This window comes from Micromys minutus, assembly GCF_963924665.1.
Source record: "Micromys minutus genome assembly, chromosome: 1".
Lineage (NCBI taxonomy): Eukaryota > Metazoa > Chordata > Mammalia > Rodentia > Muridae > Micromys > Micromys minutus.
Genome location: NC_137969.1, coordinates 104,041,804 through 104,061,788, shown reverse-complemented (window position 1 = coordinate 104,061,788; position 19,985 = coordinate 104,041,804). Strand labels below are relative to the sequence as shown.

Here is a 19,985-nt window from a genome sequence, read left to right as displayed (position 1 = left end):
ACAACCCACAGACCACATGAAGCTCAAAAAAGAAGAAAGACCAAAGTGTGGATGCTTCTTAGTGGGGGGAACAAAATACTTACAGGAGGAAATTTGGAGACAAAGTGTGGAGCCGAGACTGAAGGAAAGGTTATCCAGAGACTGCCCCACCTGGGGAACTCTCCCATATGCAGTCACCAAACCCAGACAATATTGCAGTTGCCAAAAAGTGCATGCTGACAGGAGCCTGATATAGCTGTCATCTGAGGGGCTCTGCCAGAGCCTGACAAATACCAAGGTGGATGCTCGCAGCCAACCATTGGACTGAAAACAGGTTCCCCACTGAAGGAGTTAGAGAAAGGACTAAAGGAGCTGAAGGGGTTTGTAACCCCAAGGAAGAACAACAGTATCAACCAACCCTCCCCGCCCTTCCCTCCAAGATCCCAGGGACTAAACCACCAGCCAAAGTATATACATGGAGCGACTCATGACTCCAGCAGCATATGTAGCAGAGGATGCCATTGTCTGGCATTGATAGGAGAAGCCCTTGGTTCTGTGAAGGCTCGATACCCCAATGTAGGGGAATACCAGGGCAATGAGGTTGGGAGTGGGTGGGAATTGGGAGCATCTTCATAGAAGCAGGGTGTGGGGGCTTGGGAGGGAAGAGGAGAACATTTAAAATATAAATACATAAAATATTTATTAAAATATTATCTTGCTGACCCATATGGAAATTCCCCAAGCTTTCTGTACCCACAATAAATACCCTGCACTCCTAGACTCCAGGCTCTCACTTCTGACCTCCTGCTATGGTCACAGTGAAAGTCTCTGCCCATGAGCTTGTAATAAAGACCCTTATATGTTTGTATCAGAACTGGCTTCTCAGTGGCCTTTGGAGTCCCTGAGACTTGGGCATAACATGCTCATATCTGTGAAAGTTTTAAAGCCCAAGACTCATACCAGACCATAGTGTATCCTTTGAACGTGGAGTTAGTCCCTCAAACTTCCTGCCTTAGTCTCCTGAGTAGCTAGAATTATAGCAATATTGCCAGCAAAATATACTCAATTTCTTTTTAATGCTGAATAGTACTGCACTTTATATATCTTAGTGCACTTATCCTTTATAATGTTAAGGATCACTTGAGCTTGTTGTACTACTGGGGATAAAAGCCAGAGACATGAATGTAAGGCAAGGAAAGTATCACAGAGCAACATCCCAGCCTTGGTTTTTCATTATCTAGGAGCAGCTGCTACAATCATGTTTGCGCTTTTGGAGGCAAATGTACTCATTTCTATGCCATATGTACCTAAGAGCAGAAGAGCTGCCTCAGAAGACATTTAGTGCCAAAAGGTTTCTACAATTGCAATAATTTACATTCTCAGCAATAACGTTTAAAAGATTCTTTCCTTCCACAACCTTATCTATAATTGGTAGCTAGTTCTTTTAATTGTAGCCTGTCCACTGGGTAAGTAGTACAATTTTCTTGTGGTTTTAATTGCATTTCTATAAAGACCAAAGACATTAAATATGTTTCATATGTAGGCTGGTCAAGTGGAAGGCTTATCTTCTCAATTCTTACGTTTCACATACTTTAAAGAGCGTGTTCCTTGACAGTGACTTACAAGAGTGATGAGATACTGATGTGTATCTGCTAAGCATGAATGTACTGCCTAATCTATGGCTTTGATTTGATCTCTTATTTACACATTTATTTATTTACTTGCTTACTTTTTATTTTATACATACACATTTTTGTCTGCATGCATATATGCGCAGTACATATGTGCCTGGTACAAGAGGAGTCCTGAAGAGGGCCAAAGACCCCTGGAATTAGTTACAGACAGCTACTAGCTGCCAAGTAGGTTCTGAGACTTGAGACCAGGTGCTCTCTAGATGTGTAGCTTTTTTGTTTTTATTTTTATTTTTTAAAAACCATATGAATAGTATTTTTAAAAAATCACTATACATTCATTACAAAAAGAGTTTTCTTATGAAACTTTCACACATGTTCATCGTGTAATGAATTGGTATCTTATGAACAAAGTTCTTACCTATAATGGTATCCACTGACTGAAAATGAAAATACAACATACCTAAACTTATAGGATGCAATGTAGGCTATTGTGAGGCAAATTCACTTATTAATAATTTAATGAAACACTACACTGCAGTAGATGGCTTCACACTCAAAGCATACAGGCAGCACAAATTGGAGTGGGTAGGTTATTAGAGAAGAGAGAGAGGTGGGGGGGGGGACACAAAGTTGCCAAGAGAGGTGTAAAGAGGTGGAGTGTATGTGAGGGTGTTAAGGTAAAAAGTTGGTAGTTAATAATTCAATACATTGTATAAATTCTCAGAGAACAACAAAAAGTAGTTTTAAATAAATAAGGAAAAAAAGTTGGAGAAGAAAATATGTGATTATGAGACCAGTCAGGGCCCTCCTGAGAATAAGTGGATATAGTAACAAAATGACAGATCAGATCTTCAGAGTTAGTACGTAAAGGACTTCCCTACATGTCCTTTCTGGAGTGAAAGAAGGACAAGTACTTAGGTTAGAGATTGTTGGGTTTTCCTAACAACTGAAGCACTTGTTATAAGTTCTCGGATTCATGTTCAGGTAATTTGTCATTCCAGGTTTAGGGTGTAGTAATCTTAGACCCAAGAATTTTAACAAGAAGCACTAATAACTTGAAAGAAGCTAGACTGTCTCCTTTAGGAGACTCTAATTTGAAGAATTCTAAGGTTTTGCCTTATGTAAGAAAGTATGAGGCTGGGATGGCAGAACTGTTTACAGAAAAAGTAAATGTTGGAGGAAAAGAAAGCTTACATAATTGTTTGTTTCTCAAAGCCCAGTCAGGGTGAATACAGTGTAAGTGGTAAGCCATGTTTGAGGAAAATGTGGTACGACGTAGTGTGTGGGCCCATCTGAAAGAGCTTACTTATTAGATGTACTTTCCCTGAAAGCATGGTTCCAAGTCAGTGAAGTACATGTAATCCCAGGTACTAGGGACACTGTGGCTGGAGAACTGCTTGCACTATAGGGTTTGGAGCTAGTCTAGACAACATGGCAAGATTTTTGTTTTTAAAACAAACAAAATAAATAGTATGATTCTACTTACAGTACTGGAAGGTAGATCCTTCCAAGACCACGTCTACCAAGTTGATGGTACTGGTTATCCCTCTGTTTTAGGGTTTCTATTTTGGTGAACAGACACCACGATCAAGGCAATTCTTACAAAAGCAAACATTTCATTGGTGCTGGCTTACGATTTCAGAGGTTTAGTCTATTAGCATCATGATGGAAAGTGTAGCATTGTGCAGGCAGACAGGGTGCTGGTTAAAGGAGCCAAGAGTTCTACATTTTGGTCTGAAGGCTATACTGGGCAGAGCTTGAGCACAAAGAGACCTCTAAGCTCATCTCCACAGTGACACACTTCCTCTAACAAGGTCACACCTACTCCAACAAGGTCACAATACCCAATAATTAATAGTGCCACTCCCTATGGGCCAAGTATTCATACTTACGAGTCTATAGGAGCCACACCTATTTAAACCACCACCCTCTAAGGACACTGCCTGTGTTCTTGATCTATATGCTTAACTGGTGTCATGTTAGTCCTTCCCCTCTGACACCGACTTGACTTACTCTCACACAATACTTACTCAGATATCTAACATATATCTAAATATAAGTTAATCTAAAACAGTATCGCATCCTTCCTTGTTTGTTTTTAAAGCAGTTTTAGGTTCATTGCAAAACTGAGATGATGAGGGTACAGATCTTCCCAGATCCCCCTCTTTGCAAAGAGCTTCTTTTCTTTCTGGTGCTTCTCAGTGTCCCAGTTCTACATCGGCAATTTCCCCTATGAACAGGCCAGTTCCTTTTCACTTAGAATGGTGTTTGAATCCAAGATCTGGTTGCCAGCTCTTGGCAAGGGTCTATTTAATTACATGTCCTGGAAGCTTCAAAGCAAGGCCATGTACACATGTATTCTAACCTATGTATATACACGTCTATAGAAACCCACAGTGTGTGGTCATTTGTATGTGCATTCACCTAAGTGTGAGTTCTTACTGTTGTGTCACACTCGCACTGGTTTTCCCTTGCTTACCTTCAACATCCCATTTCATCAGCGCAGTGCTTGGCTCCCACTACCCACCGTAGGGCAACTCCATTGTCTCCCTCCTCCACCCCCAGCACACAGACAGCTGGAGCAGAGATGCCCATCTGCACTTCTCTACCTCACTCATCCTCTACCTTGATTTCTTCTCTGCTGTACTCTGACCACTCAATAAATTTTTATTTTCTACTTATCTTCTCTAGGACAATAAGATTCTCACTGCTGAGTCCTCAATTTTAAACTATTGTACACAAAGTAGGAGCTTAATTTTTAAAAGAGCTGATCAGTAAACAAATGAAATTGCCTATTAATTAGGCTGAACCAGAAGGGCTTTCCCTAGCACTAGTATGTTGTTCGGCTTTGAGATGATATGTCTGTTTCAATAAAATCATAAATCTACCATATAATTTAGATTCTTTAAAACCAATTCATCTGATTCTTTCCTCATTTGGTACAATAAAGTCACCTAAAAAATCAGTGATCAGAAACTTGCACCTATCCTAACCATTACCTCCTTCATTTTCAGTCACTGCCAACTGAAACGTCATATACGTGCTAACCTAATTTGAATCTTCTGGCAACATTTCTATTTTGGGAACAGGGGTTCTTGCTGTAGGTCTGGCTGTCCAGTAGACCAGGCTGTCCTGGAACTCAGAAATCTGCTTGCCTCTACTATCCCAGTGCTGGGATTAAAGGTATGCATCACCACTTCGGGCTTCTAGACTTTAAAAAACAATGTGTTCTAGCTATCTAGTGACATATTTTCACTCAATCTAGAGATAAGAACAACATAATCACTATTTTAAAACCATAACATACAGTTAATTAAGAATTACATTTAAAAATTAAGTGGTTGATTTTAAATTAATCTTTTTAAAGAACTATTAAGGAGACTAAAACAATGCTTGAGAAAAACATACAAATTTGTTCTTCTCCTGAATGTGAAAGCTTGAGGTTAAGAACAAAGACAGTAACAGGAAACATATGGAAAAGATCGGTAACTAAATGGAATCTTGGCCCAAGTGTGGTCTGCCACATTTCACATACCAATGTCTCAAGTAATAGACTAGATGTTTACAATATTGCCAAAGCATCGTTGAAATACTGTATACTTTTCTCAAATCTGAAACATAAAAAAATAAATCCTGTAAGTTACTTATAAAGTCTAATAGAAAGCACTGTTTTGAAGAACCAAAAACGAACTTTCCAAGCCTGAAAGAATGTTCTTCCAAAAAACTCAACAGCAGATGCCAAGAGACACAGCTAACTCTGTTTAACTATGAAAACATTAGCACAAAAATTTAGCCTTGCAGTAAGCAGGCCTGCTAGCTGCAACTCTTAAGGAGGGCTCACTCAGCAAGTGAAGAAAGTTTCTAAATCCATGCAATAATCCAGTTACTGGGCAGCAGAGGTTTTTATTCCATTTCATTTAAAGGAATGGCCAACCACCCACCTTGCCCCCTGCCCCAAAAAGAGAAAAAGTGCACTATAAAATTATTTTGTGTACTGAGGGGAAAAGCAAGGCATTAGTATCCATAGCTGAGAGAATTCATATATCTTTTAAAAGTCATTAGTAGCATGTATAAGTGGCAAAGTTGTGCCTTTAATCTGTGAAAACAATGCATCCTACTGCATTTTCAAAGTAAACTAGATGTGAAACGCTGTATGTTTCCATCTCTGATTCTTAGCTTCAAAAAGGGAACCAATGATGTGAATACAAGCCTCTGTCAACCCAGGGACCGGATACAAATTTGAATTCCACCTTAAATTGCTGGGACACTGGGCTCCAGGTCACAGTGGACTTTAATCTGAAGAATTCTTTGGCATAAAAATGAAAATAAAAACAGTAATCAGTACATGTTGTTTCATTTAGTCTTGTTTGCCTTTCATATTAGAAAAAATTCTTGCCACACCTCAAACCAAAATTAAGGAGAAAAGAAAGAAGTTAGCCACATAAATCTGACCAAAAGCACAAACATCCTACTCTGAATCCACAAAATTCTGTATAATGAAAAGAAGTACAAAATTTTAATCCAACCCAAGTGTTTTCCTAGCAGATTGTATTTACTTAAATTGCTACAGTAATTCAAAGGACAGCCCTGTCTGGACACAGAGTTACTGGGGACTTTTAAGAAACTCCGTTAAAGAATTTAGGCATTTCTGACTCAGTTAAAGGATTGCCAATTCAACAATCCCTGAGACTAAAGCAATCTCAACAGGTATGATGATAAAATAATTTTCAACTCTTAAAGAACATATTCTTAGTGTAACAAAAGTGTATTGGGTTTGCTAAATATTAGAGTATACTTATCATAAAAGTACAATCTGGGAAGCAAAATATGGCTAAAATTATATTAAATTTTTGATTAGGCAAAATGTTCAAGCAAAAAGATCAGTAAGTTGAATTTAAATTTCTGATTTAAAATGATTCAACAAAAATATTTGTCTAGATTCTTTTTAAAAATATAATTGAACAAAGGGAAAGATTCTTGGGTTAAAGGAATCAATCTCTCTTTAGCTTCTTGGGTTTGTATTTCTGCTCTTAATTTGAAATGACAATGTGCTAATACTTTGTTGAAATTTTTTCTACTGGGCAAATTACTGATTTAGAATGTTTGTCTTCATTTGTATCATTCCTAAAAACATAAACATGATTGTTAAAGAATTTTTAAGTTTAAGTTACTTAAGATTTAAATAAATTGTTAAGAATGTATGTATGTATGTATGTATGTATGTATGTATGTATGTATGTATGTATGTATGTATTATTTTAACTGAGACATGCTCTTTTTAATAGCAAAATATTAAGTTTAAAGTTGTCTTAAACAAAAATTAACATATGCACAAATGATTCTTATATCCTGGCTTCTATAGCATACCAGTAAAACAATTGCATCTTTAAAATAGTTTAGTGCTATGATGCATTCACCTTTAAGTTTTCAGAACTAAGTAAATTATAACACACTTTTCTTAATTTGGATTAAGAGCTGCATTTATTTAAAAACATGAGTGAGTGTTTTCTTCAAGTAAGAAAAATGTTATAATAATGGTACTCTTATTGTGTTATATGCAGAATTCATATTAATGGATAATTTTTAAAATTTTACATTGTTGCTTTAATTTTTCTTTCATCTCTCATTTTTCTAATAGACAATATAAGTGAGAAATATCACATACTGTTGTAGAGTACAAAAGATAATAGCCAAGTTATGTAACTTTTAATCATCTAAAGAAACCAGCATGGTGAAATGCCTAGAGAAATCAACATTAACAGAGAAAGGCACTGCTAACCAGTGACTTCTTATGTCATTCATTCCACAGATTTTTGACTACTTAGAACAAGCGCACAGCACTGAGGCTTTGTTAAAAGTTAGAGATTGGGAAATGAGATGACTGACAGTGAGTTACTCTGATGTCTCCGAGTTATATTACAAGGAACAGGGCATAAATTGTAGAATATGGAAACAAAAGTAACCAAATATGCTCAGTGATGACTAAGAAGAGACTCATTGGTTAAAATGAAGTAAAATCACTAAAGGAAAGAGGTATCACAGGGGAGGAGAGGAAGACTAGTAAATGAAAGGATTGCCCTCCAAGGAAATCTTCCTCAAGGGTTTACAAAGACCAGAAGAAGACAACATGAATCTTTTTTATCATCAGAGGCCTTTGTTATGAGTTTTTGATCTTAAGATAAGCTGCCACAAGGTATTATCAAGATTTCCTTTTCTTCAAAGGTCTCAAACTCCTGAACAACAGATTCTAATTCTAAATCGTAAGGTTGCTGTTGATGACTGCTAATGGTCTTAATACAAGAATAAAATTAAGACAGAGTGGATGCTTGTGAGCAAGTGCGACAGAACTTTAGCGACCTCTGTGGCCTGGCTTGGTGCCACAGACCAGCTCTGCTTCTTGGCTCTCAGCCTCTTAGAATCTAATTCTAGTGGCTGTATTTGGACTGAAACAAAGTAGCAAAATGCTTTAAAAAATCACTATAGCAAGTATAGTAAAATCCTTAAAAATTTTCAAGTAAAATGTATAAGATTTTTCAAATACATTTCTCCTAAAGTGCCAAAGTCTGGTTCAAAGGATGTTTATACCAGGAGGGTTGAGACCTGGTCCTGCAACACTAACTATCCCCATTTAGTTATGGTTCATTTTGCAGTGTTGGTCTCTTCTTCTAAACTATTTTCTCTTTACAAAGAAGAAGCCCTGATTTTATTTTCTCTTTATTTCTGTGTTCCCAAAAAACAGCACATTGTTTTGCAGATAGATGTAAACAATTTTAAAAAATATAACCTTAAGTAATCCAATTAAACTACAAGTAATTAGGAATTCAATAGCAGAGTGCAAATTCCTTAGAAATTTCGACTCCTAGGTTCTGGATTGTTGAACAGTTATTATTTCTAGGCACTTCACACTTCTTTTATGCTGTTACTTATCTCTTTAGTTGGAAATAGACTTCCTTACTTCATTTACATGGAATTCTAAGAGTTCTTCAAAGCACAGTTCCTATGCTATGTCCTTCCTGAATTATATAGTAAAGAAAGAACAATTGATACACTTATTTAGATTTGCTAGACTTAAACCCCTCCAGCACTAGCACCAGCACCAACACCAATACCACCACAACATCACTTATTATTAAAGAGATCAAAGCATTTCAATTTGGTACTTTCCTATAGATACGAGTAAATACAATATACTAGTACAAATAATTATTTAATACTTTTTAAAAAGCAAGGTAATCATCCTAAAAGAATGCCAAAAAATGATGTTTTGCAGCCTTGAGAAAAGAAAGGAGGCAAAAAACCCAGGAGTCTTGGCAGAGGGAAAGGGGGTGGACTAAGGAAGTACAGCCATGCCATACTTAAGGTAGCAGCCAAGAACTGAGAATGAGCCCAGTCAGCTTGGTTCTGTTTTTCCTTCTTCATATTTAGCTGTGTGAGTCAGAATGAGCCTAGGGAGGAAAAAGCCATTTGCCAAATGTAAAGGACTCAGATAACTCAGGGAGTGTGCAAAGGAGAAACGAGAACAATGAACTGTGTGTAAGGAAGGATGGATGAGACAACAAAAAACCTGTAGCATCCACATAACATTAGACTCCCCTGGAACTCAGGAACTACCTGTAGTTGGAGGTACTACTGAAGATATGGTCCGAGTATGGGTTGTTTAAAATTCAGAATATGACCTCTGGTAATTAGCAGGCCCAGGACTTGAGTGCATAGGAATAACACAGACAAAAACATGGAAGAAAAAAGAACAAATGGAGTTCTGTCAGAGAAATGATTAACTTTTCTCAGTTATACAAATGGTGAAAAACAGGAGTAGCATTCTAGACGAAAATGTAAATTATTTCATTAACACACTGTGATGTTAGGACACTTGTTCATTCTCTCCTAAAACCCTTGATGAGAAGAGTGGAAAAAAAAAAGGTCTCTGGGGAAATTTAAAAAAAAAAAAAAAAAAAAAAGCCTTAAATAATTCTCATTTCAATTGGACAGCAGCTTTCAATTTGCTAAAACTTTTGCATGAAAATCTCATGTCATCCTAACTCAGAAGGCTGAAGCAGTAAAGACTGCCTGAACATTAGGAGGTGCAGACCATCTTAGTAGTACAGTGAGACCACCACCACCACCAACAACAGTGTTTACCTTCTAGGCGAGATAAACAAAGTACTAGACACAAGATAAGCATGTAACATAAAGAAGGCAAGATATGCAGCTTGAGAGATAGCCCTGACAGCAAAATCCTTACTTACTTTGCAAGCAAAAGGACCCCAGTTCTGAGTTGGTTCCATGTTAAAAAATAAAACAAAACCAGGTGTGGAGATAACACTTGTAAGCTTAGTACCTGGGAGGCAGAGATGGGCAGTCTCTGTGATTTACTGGCTAGCTGGCCAGCCTACACAACGAGAAACTCTTGTCTAAAAAAAATAAAAGGTAGATGTGCCTGATGAATGATGCCTGAGGTTGTCTTCCAGACTTCACATGTACATGTGTGTGCACACACACGTGAGGCAAGGCATACTTTAACTATAATTTCGTATTATTAACAAATTTCACATGATTCTTTTGAGGAGGCATCTTATTGTATGTAGTACTACTGGTCTCCAACTTTTAGTCTCTATGATCTTCCCCCTAAGCACTCGAGAGTATAAGCGTGTGCATATGTCCAGAAACTGCAATTCTTATTTCTTTTTTTTTTCATGTAAAATCTTTTAATTGACCACTTACAAGCAACTATTTTAAAATGATTTATTACATTCAATGTATCTAAGACTAGAAATATGGTAGCTGTGTCCCTAAGTCTCCTACATCGTTTAAAAATATTTGCCACATTGAAAGTATATAAGCTTAGGACATGCAAAGTGTCCACCTGAGAGCTCACACCTCAGACAGCAGGTAGGAAAACAGATGCACACTGGGAATGACATGGCAATTCTTATTTCTTAATTAAAAATTATGCAAGAGGCAGAATTGTTAAATGAAAGAAATGAAATTTAAGTCTTCAAAATCCTTGTTTACAATATACTCCACCCTTCTCCTTTCAGCAGAAACAACTGTTAATTATCTGTGAAGCCTTCCCCTACGATCTGACAATACAGCATCCTTCAGCCACATGCACTGTGTATCTCTCAGCCTTCCTTAGATTTCACACTCCTAGGAGACAAGGACAGTGGCATCTTAATACATATAATCCAAACCATAAGTAAAAAATATTCAAAGCCATGGTAATACTCTTGAGTTTCAGGCCAATCTCACCTAAATAAAAAGCAAGCTTGAGGCCAACCTGGGGTCTGAGTATGGAAGGAAGAATAGAAGGAAGAGAAGACGGTGGGATGAGGGAGAGAGAGGAGTGAGAAAGTGAGCACAGAAAACAGTGAACAGAGAAAGTCAGGGAGAGAACATGACAATATTCATCTAAAAGAAATAGAAACTTTGCATAATATAAATATTTTTAAGAAAAAAAATTGAAAATATACATAGGCTTAGGCAGAAAACAGGAAGGAAAAAAAAGACAAGTGTTTTCTAAATAAGTTACCACATAAAAAAGTGTTCTTTTAATGAACAAGGATAGAATTTCAGTAACAGAGTAGTAGGAAACAAGAGTTTTGTTTAATAAAAGTTTAACAGGCAAAATTCTTTAACTGTTCCCATAGGTAGCAAACACTATTAATTAAGAAATGGCTGACAAGAATGCCCAGCATTTATAGTGGAGGGAATACTAGAGTGGTTTGAGCTTTGCCCATACTTCCTGGATATTTTGCAATATATAGGCATCAACCTAATATATTTTATATGTGTCAATTTATATAAGAATTATTCTGAGTATTAATCGCTTTTCTCGTTGCAATAGGACAAGAAAAGAACATGGGCTTTTTAAGTCCAATATATGTCCTTCTCTTCTGTTTTGGAGTTAGAGTATACTGCCAGTATGAAGTTTACCAATGGGATGAAGATTATGACCAAGAGCCAAATGAGGATTATGAGCCAGAATTCCAATTTCATCAAAATATTGAATATGGAGTTCCCTTTTATCAGAATAGTTTAGGTTGTGCTAAGGAGTGCTTCTGTCCATCTAACTTTCCAACATCAATGTACTGTGACAATCGTAAACTCAAGACTATCCCAAATATTCCAATGCACATTCGGCAACTCAACCTTCAGTTCAATGATATTGAAGCTGTGACTGCAAATTCATTCATCAATGCAACTCATCTTAGAGAAATTAACCTTAGCCACAACAAAATTAAATCTCAAAAGATTGATTATGGTGTGTTTGCTAAACTTCCAAATCTACAACAACTTCATCTAGAACACAATAACTTAGAAGAGTTTCCATTTCCTCTTCCTAAATCTCTGGAAAGACTCCTTCTTGGTTATAATGAAATCGCTACACTTCCAACAAATGCCATGGATGGGCTGGTCAACGTGACTATGCTTGACCTCTGCTATAATTTTCTTTCTGATTCGATGTTAAAAGAGAAAAATCTTTCCAAAATGGAAAAGTTAATGCAGCTTAACCTATGTAATAACAGATTAGAATCAATGCCTCCTGGATTGCCTCCATCACTTATGTATTTATCTTTAGAAAATAATTCAATTTCATCTATACCAGACAATTATTTTGACAGACTTCCAAAGCTTCATGCTCTAAGAATATCACACAACAAACTGGCAGACATTCCATATGACATCTTTAATCTTTCCAATCTTATAGAACTCAATGTTGGACACAATAAATTGAAGCAAGCATTCTACATTCCCAGGAATTTGGAACATCTCTACCTACAAAATAACGAAATAGAAAGTATGTAAAATTTTTGCATTTTTTTTTAAAAGAACAAGAATGGTATTTTGACTGGTTTTTTTGTTTGTTTGTTTTGTTTTTTTTTTGTGGTGTATGCATGTTGAGCCAGGGTTTCTCTGTGTAGCCTTGGCTGCCCTGGAACTTGCTATGTAGATCAGGCTTGTCCTCATACTAATAGTTGTATCCATCTGCCTCTGCCTCCCTAATGCTGAGATTAAAGGCCATTCATCAACATGGCAGATGAGAGAGTGGTATTCTGACTCTTTATAAAGAATGAATTGTTAGTAATCTATGCGTTACATAGTGATGAAAAGGTTTGCTCTGAGGATGGCTAAGGAGAAGGCAGACAGTGGCCTGGTGAAAAGGAGTGCTATTACTTTTATCAACTTTTCTATTTAATTTTACCACCTTGACTATTATTAAAAAGCAGTACTAGAGATCATCTGAAAACTTATAATCCTGGGTAGTAGCAATTTTTTTTTTATTCTTTTCTTTTTAAATAAGATTGCTGGGCTGGAGAGATGGCTCAGCTATTAAGAGCACTGACTGCTCTTCCAGAGGTTCTGAGTTCAATTCCCAGCAACCACATGGTGGCTCATAACCATCTGTAACAGGATCCGAAGCCCTCTTCTGGTGTGTCTGAAGACAGTGACAGTGTACTCATATACATAAAATAAATAAATAAATCTTTAAATAAGATTGCTTCTATTAGGAAGCACGCATATATTACTTATACAATCAGTAAAGCCAATGTGTTCATATTTATTTTGGTGATATGAAACGCAAGTTTTACTTCATTTATTTTAATTTATATAAAAATAATTAAACATAACTCCAAAAGTAATGAAATCTAACTCCATCTATAATTACTATAATAAATTATATTTCATGTAACAAAACCCAACCTGGAATTATGACTACCATATGCAGAATAAACTTTTGACTTGTATTTTTCAGGCATCAATGTGACAATGATGTGTCCTTCTCCTGATCCACTACACCCTCACCATTTAACATACCTTCGTGTGGACCAAAATAAGCTGAAAGAACCAATAAGTTCATATATCTTCTTCTGTTTCCCTCGTATACACAGTATTTATTATGGTGAGCAGAGGAGCACTAATGGTGAAACAATACAACTGAAGACCCAAGTTTTCAGGAGCTATCAAGATGAGGAAGAGGAAGAGGACCACGACAGTCAAGACAACACTCTTGAGGGTCAAGAAGTAACAGAAGAGCACTTTAATTCTCATTACTATGAAATGCAAGAGTGGCAAGATAGTATATAGGTACATATTTATGACTCCATAAAGCCTTACTAATTACAAATATAAATACAACGGCTCATAATAATATATCTAGAAGTACGTTAGTATAAAGATCAGAACTGCATTTAAGATTTTGGTGAGAATGGCTTTATTTCATAGGCTTAGCGCATACTAAAAATGATGCAATTCTTAAGAAATATAAAATAGAATGGTAAGTGGGAATAAAAAAAAACTAAGCTCAAATGGCTTTGTATATTCTTTAACTTAGAACTGTTATCATGCAAAAACACGTAAGGGCCAAAGAGAAGGTTCAGCAGATAAAGCAGTTACTACCAAGCCTCATGACTTTGGGTAGAGAGACCCAACTCCTGCAGGTTGTCAAGTTTTCCTCTGGCCACATGTGTGCTGACATGTGTGTTCCTGACAATGACAATGATAATTTACATAAAATCCTCTAAGCATGCCATTTCCAGCATGGATGTTTTTACTAGGGATGATCAAGCAAGTAACACTGACTGTGAAGACAACAGCTGTCCTCTTCATCTGAAGAAGACACAAGAAAATGGGGGAATGATGACTTAACAGTAGCCTTTCACTCAAGAAAGATCACTTTAGTGGCTTTCACTATTGTATCCCTCCCCCCCCCCCACCTCTCTCCATTCTTACTTCTTTTGTTGTTGTTGAGACAGGGTTTCTCTGTGTAGTCCTAGTTGTCCTGGAACTAAATCTGTAGACCTGGCTGTACCTCTTCCTCCTGAGTGAAGAGACTAAAGGTGCATGATACACTTGTATTTCTAATAAGATGTGTGTCCCTGGTTCAGCGCTCAGATGGAATGTTTGACCTTTTGAGTTACCATCCTGAGATCTAAAGCAAAAATTTGCAGAACATAGTGCTCTTCTCTCAGAGGACCAGATCGAACAAATTACGTGAATCATGAGATACAACTAGAAGTAGAGCCTTGAACATGCCACGCCTGGCTGTCAAGCCTAAGGCCACTCTTTACTAGTGACTGTGCACAAGACTGAGCTATAACCTCCTTGCATTTTCAGAAGTGTGAGAATGTATTACTTATGTTCTTCAGTTCATTTTAAAAGTATTTTTAAGTAAGCCTTAAGGTAAATATTATAACTGCTATGATGGATTCTTTTATTTACCAGACATTGATGCTTACTAAAACTTGTGATAAGAAAGAAACAAATACAAATCTGGGTATGCCAGTACAAGGACTCTAAAAACACATGATAAAATTTCAGACAAGGTACAATTAACAGATGTGCACACTATAATTTGGATGTATTTGTTCAAACCTCTGAGTACTGAGAAGCCTCTATTGTCTTTTTCTAGTTTGAGTAGGTTGCTAACATTGCCAGAAGAAAACACTCACCTGCCCACAAATGCAAAGCTGACAATGCATAGTAAACATAAACAAAACTCCATCCACTATTTAAACATCCACATCAAGTAAAGTAGTGAAGGTGAGCAGTGAGAGATAAGGAATCACAAAGAGCAACTGGGACAAAAAGAGTGAAGTCCAAGAGTCAACTACTAGTGACATGAGCTAGAAATCCCTGTGACACAAGCCAGTTGATTCTTCTGAAATTTCAAAATGGGGTTATGAATGCAATTATTCATAAGAGTAAAAATGTGATACTGTGAGTGTTAAAAAATTAGCAAGATCAGCCTATTTTTCTAACATCTATCATTTTAAAATTTAAAAAGAGCCATTAAAGAAATGTAAACAGGAACCACAATAGCATCAACCAAAAAAAAAAAAAAAAAAAAAAAAAAAAAAAAAAAAAAAAACCCAGCAAATAACAAATACTGGTGAGGAAACAAAGATTGGTGCCCTCACACAGTTGATAAGAAAATGATGCAGCAATTTGGAAACTTCAGTTGGGTATGAATCAACATTCCTGCTTCCAGGTACATGCCCAAGAGACTCAACACAGGGTCACACCAAAGTCTGCCTGAGACCATAGTAGCATTATTTATGATTCAAAGAGAGGCTATCAATAGCTGGGAGCGTTGGCACAAAACTGTGTGATCCCAGCGCTCGAGAGTGGAGGGCAGATGTAGGAAGTTTAGAAGTTCAGATACAGCAAGTTTGAGACTCCCAAGGGCTAGACCCTATCTCAAAAAAGAACTGATAACAGGGTTTTCTTTACAAGTAATAAAGTTTTCTAAAATTATTGAATTATTAAATAAAAACCTGAATATATTAAAATACTGAATTTTTACACTTTAAAAAGATGAATTGCAGTGAATGGGAATTAGTTGAACAAAATATTTTTCTTAAAAAAGAAAATCACACAACTTACCCTAACACAAGAAATAAACAAACAAAATGCTGAAGAGACAGGAACAATAAACCAGGTAACCATGGATACCATAACTAACTTCTGGCATGGGCTTAGTGAAGCAGCTACTTCAGGAAGAAGTGGTATTGAGATATTGCAGAAACTGACTAGCAGAAGTAGATTATAGATTATAGAATAATGTAAAGAAGTAGAAATTAAACCCTTACACAGTTAAAAAGTGAAAATTCTCAATTTTGTTAAATTTAAAGATTGTTTATTTCCTTCTAAATTAACAAAATACACCTTTAATTTTAAAAATTATCCATAACAAAAACCCAAACTATACATGTGGCAGCTGAAAAAATTTGGTATAAGACACATGGAGATAAAACCTTAAATTTTCACTTCTACAGTAGGTAACTTAAAATGATTGATTATTTAGCCACTCAAAACCTTACCTGCCCTCAATTTTAAGAAAGACAATTCTTGTAAGGCTGGTGGAGGCTATAGAGGCACATGAACTGCAGGTATTCAGAATTAGTAACGTCCTCAGCATGTCTGGCTAGCAGTGGCTTTCTCATACCAGAGGCCACACAGAACAGAGCCAGCATCTGAGACCCTTCTAGCACTGTACTCATAGAAAAGATAAAAGACAGAAGACACTCGGGGTTCCATTAAGGTTCTTAAGTCCAATATCCTGTGAGAAACAAAAGCAATGTCATTATTTTAGACAGTTCATCCCACTTCTGGTGGCCCACCAGGGAGAGACAGCAGGCTTCCTTCCACTCTCCTCATAAGGCTTCTCCTTTGCCCTACAGGGCAAACTCCTCCCACCTAGTATGAAAAACAGCTTTAACTTGCTCAGGTTTCTTTCTCCAAAATTGTGTCACAAAGTCTTGCCTGCTCAAAACCAAGAGGATGTAGGTCTACAAACATTTATCATTAGTAGTACTTAGAAATGACACAGTGAACTCAAAGAAATCGAAGAATTTCTCAGTAAACACAAAGAAATAAAAACTTCAAAGCTTTTCCTCAGAGAAACTAATGAATTATTTTCTTTACTTTCTATAGGACAGTAGTTACCTTTATCAATTGACTTGGTAGTTATAACAGGAAAAAAACCTACCAACATCTATCTACTCATTATGAGGATGGGGGAAGATATAGATATATCCAAATTTAATATATACAGATCTTAAAACTGCTTTGTAAGAAGTAAGAAAACATACATATCACAGCAAAATTCTAAGATTAGTCAACAAAAATAAACACATTTAGCTTTTAGAAAGGAAATGAAAATAAAAGATCCTTCAGAAATATGCTCAAATGCTATCATTTGAAAATATGTAGCCTGTGTGTAGTAAATATTACTTGCACAGATTTTTTAACTTATTCCTCAATTTAATACTACTAAGCTAAAATACAGATGCATGTATATCACATAACACATTTAACCAGCTCCAGGAGGGACGAAACCATAAAAGGAAGAAAGAAAAAAAATCCTCATCTCTTCTATAGACTTTTTATGTTATAAGCAATTCCTACGTCCCCAAGGATGGCTAGAACTAAAATCCTGGTTTCCTGATTCTAAACACATGTTTCTTCCTTCCAAATCCTGGAAATTAAGTAAAAGAGCAGCTGGAAACAAGATGAGACTACAAGGGCTCAAAGTCCCACATCCTTGCACCCTCCAGCACCCTCCATGACTGCATGCCCAGGAGCAGTAACTTAGTTGGTATAACTAGCACTGTTAGACACAGCCTCTTCCATCACTGCAAGTGTTCAGATGGTGACCACATTAGGATCCCGATTTAGGTCCCCTGGAAGAGCAGTAAGTACTCTTAACTACTAAACCATAGCTGCAAAAATTTGTTCACCCATCTGACAACTATAGTGCAAAGCTAGGTGTTACCTAGCTTTTAGTTTTGTTTTTATTTTTTAAGGCTTTTGTTTTGTTTTGTAACTTCTTTTCCAAAAGTTTCTTTAGAATTTTTAATAGTTTTAAAACATTTATTAATTTAATGTATATGAATATATGACTATGGCATTGGATCCCAATACAGATGGTTGTGAGCCACCATGTGATTGCTGGGATTTGAACTCAGGATCTCTCGAAGAACATAGTCAGTGCTCTTAAGCACTGCGGCATCTCTCCAGCCCCTGTTTTGTAATTCTGGAGACAGGCTCTCATTATGTAGCCTTGGCTAGCATAGAATTAAACAAACAATATCAACAAATTTACCTGGCTCTGCCTCCCAAGCGCTGGGATTAAAGACAGACTCTACCATCACTGATATTTAGCAGTTTGGGTTTTCAACTGAGGGTTACTGTTACTTGCATCTAATGAGTAAGGAGACAAGGTACTTACAAACATACTCAGTGCACATAAAATAGCCCAAAACAAAGAACTATCAGTCACACCCAAAGTGTCAACAATACAGAGGCCAAAGAACTTTATAATAATTAGTATATAGTTAAATAGGTATAGAAACTGAGCCTCCTTGGATGGGTTAATGGTTAAAAGCACTTGTTAGTCTTCTGTTCAATTCCATGTTCAATTCCCAACACCATATGGAGGCTCATGACTTTAACTATAATTCTAGGGGATCTGACTCTTTCTTCTGGACTCTTTGGGTATCAAGCATGTAGGTGGTACAGAGATACACATGCAGGCAAGTTTATCCATCACATAAACTTGAAAGGGGATAGACAGAGTAGGTAATCATAGCTTAGACCTCAGAGAAGCATTCTGACTCTTAAACCACCATTTCCTATGAAGTCAGATGATGATATTGAAGATGGAGAAAACAGCAAATAAGTAGTTATGCTTTATCTTTGTTAGGGTTTCCATTGCTATGGAGAGACACCATGACCAAGGCAACTCTTATAAAGGACATTTAACTAGGGCTGGCTTACAGGTTCAGAGGTTTTGCTCATTATCAACATAGTAGGAAGCATGGCAGTATCCAGGTAGGCATGGCACTGGAGGAGTTGAGAGTTCTACACCTTGTTCTGAAGGCAACCAGAAGACTATTTTTCAGGGAGCTAGGAGGAGGATCTCAAAACCAACCCACCCTATACAGATACACTTCTTCCAACAAGGCCACACACCTATTCCAACAAGGTCACACCTCCTAAAAGTGCCACTCCCTGGGCCAAGCATATTTAAGTCACCACATGGTTTCTGTTAGTATATTTTCTGCGTTTGTCTGTCTCTCCCTAACTCTCTTCCTGCTTCCTCTTTCCAGGATCCCCTTAGTTCTTTAACTCAATTTCCTTTTTACCTCTTTTTCTTTTCTTTCTTTTCTTCCTTCCTTTCTTTTTTTTTTTTATTTAGATAAGATCTCACTATGTGGTCTTGACTGGCCTAGAGCTATGTAGATCAAACTGGCTCCAACAGATCTGCCCATGTTGGTCTCCTGCATTTTGGGATTAATGGCAAGCCTGGCATTTGTTTTTAAGAGCAAGTCTCAAATAGTTTGGCTAGCTTAGAACTCACTAAGTTGTGTGTGACCTTGAACTTCTGATCCTTACGTGTCCATGCCACAAGCACTAAGATTACATATGGGTGTCACCATACCCATCTTCTGCATGGATGGCAATGGAACTCATGGCTTCTTGAATATTAGGAAAACACTCTATGAACTGAGTTGCACACTAGCCTGGAGATTCAATTCCACTCGGCACATTTTTAGTTGCCTACTGCTGACAAACAATAGGAGGAAAGAACACAGATCCATGAGGTACCCTTAAAAAATAAAGTCCCTCTACAGCATCAAGGGTACTGCAGCAGGGTTACCTAAACAAATGTCACAAAGTAAATTCTTACAGGATAATATGTCTATTCTAAAGCATTCAGCAGCTTTCACATTTAATAGAGAAAAAGTTAAGGAATGTTTTACCAGAATGTAACATTTCTTTCTGAAATGGAAAATTCTATGGGGAACTATATATAAGGGCTTTCTTTGGCTTCCCCTAAAGAGTGGCTGAACTTGGCTTTATCTTACC

General features: G+C 36.9%; 2 protein-coding genes across 2 annotated transcripts in view; one reads left to right on the top strand and one right to left on the bottom strand.

Annotated features, from left to right (window-relative positions):
- The window catches only part of CENPP (centromere protein P), a gene marked incomplete at both ends in the record, with an annotated part of 175,073 nt that overhangs the window by 106,862 nt on the left and 48,226 nt on the right, over positions 1-19,985 (bottom strand). The window lies entirely within an intron of this gene.
- On the top strand, positions 11,472-13,826 carry OMD (osteomodulin; the record flags this gene model as incomplete). The annotated part of the gene is made up of 2 exons (XM_080926356.1): positions 11,472-12,411; positions 13,369-13,826. 2 exons carry the CDS (start codon positions 11,472-11,474, stop codon positions 13,698-13,700), a joined length of 1,272 nt encoding a protein of 423 aa, XP_080782482.1. The 3' UTR covers positions 13,701-13,826.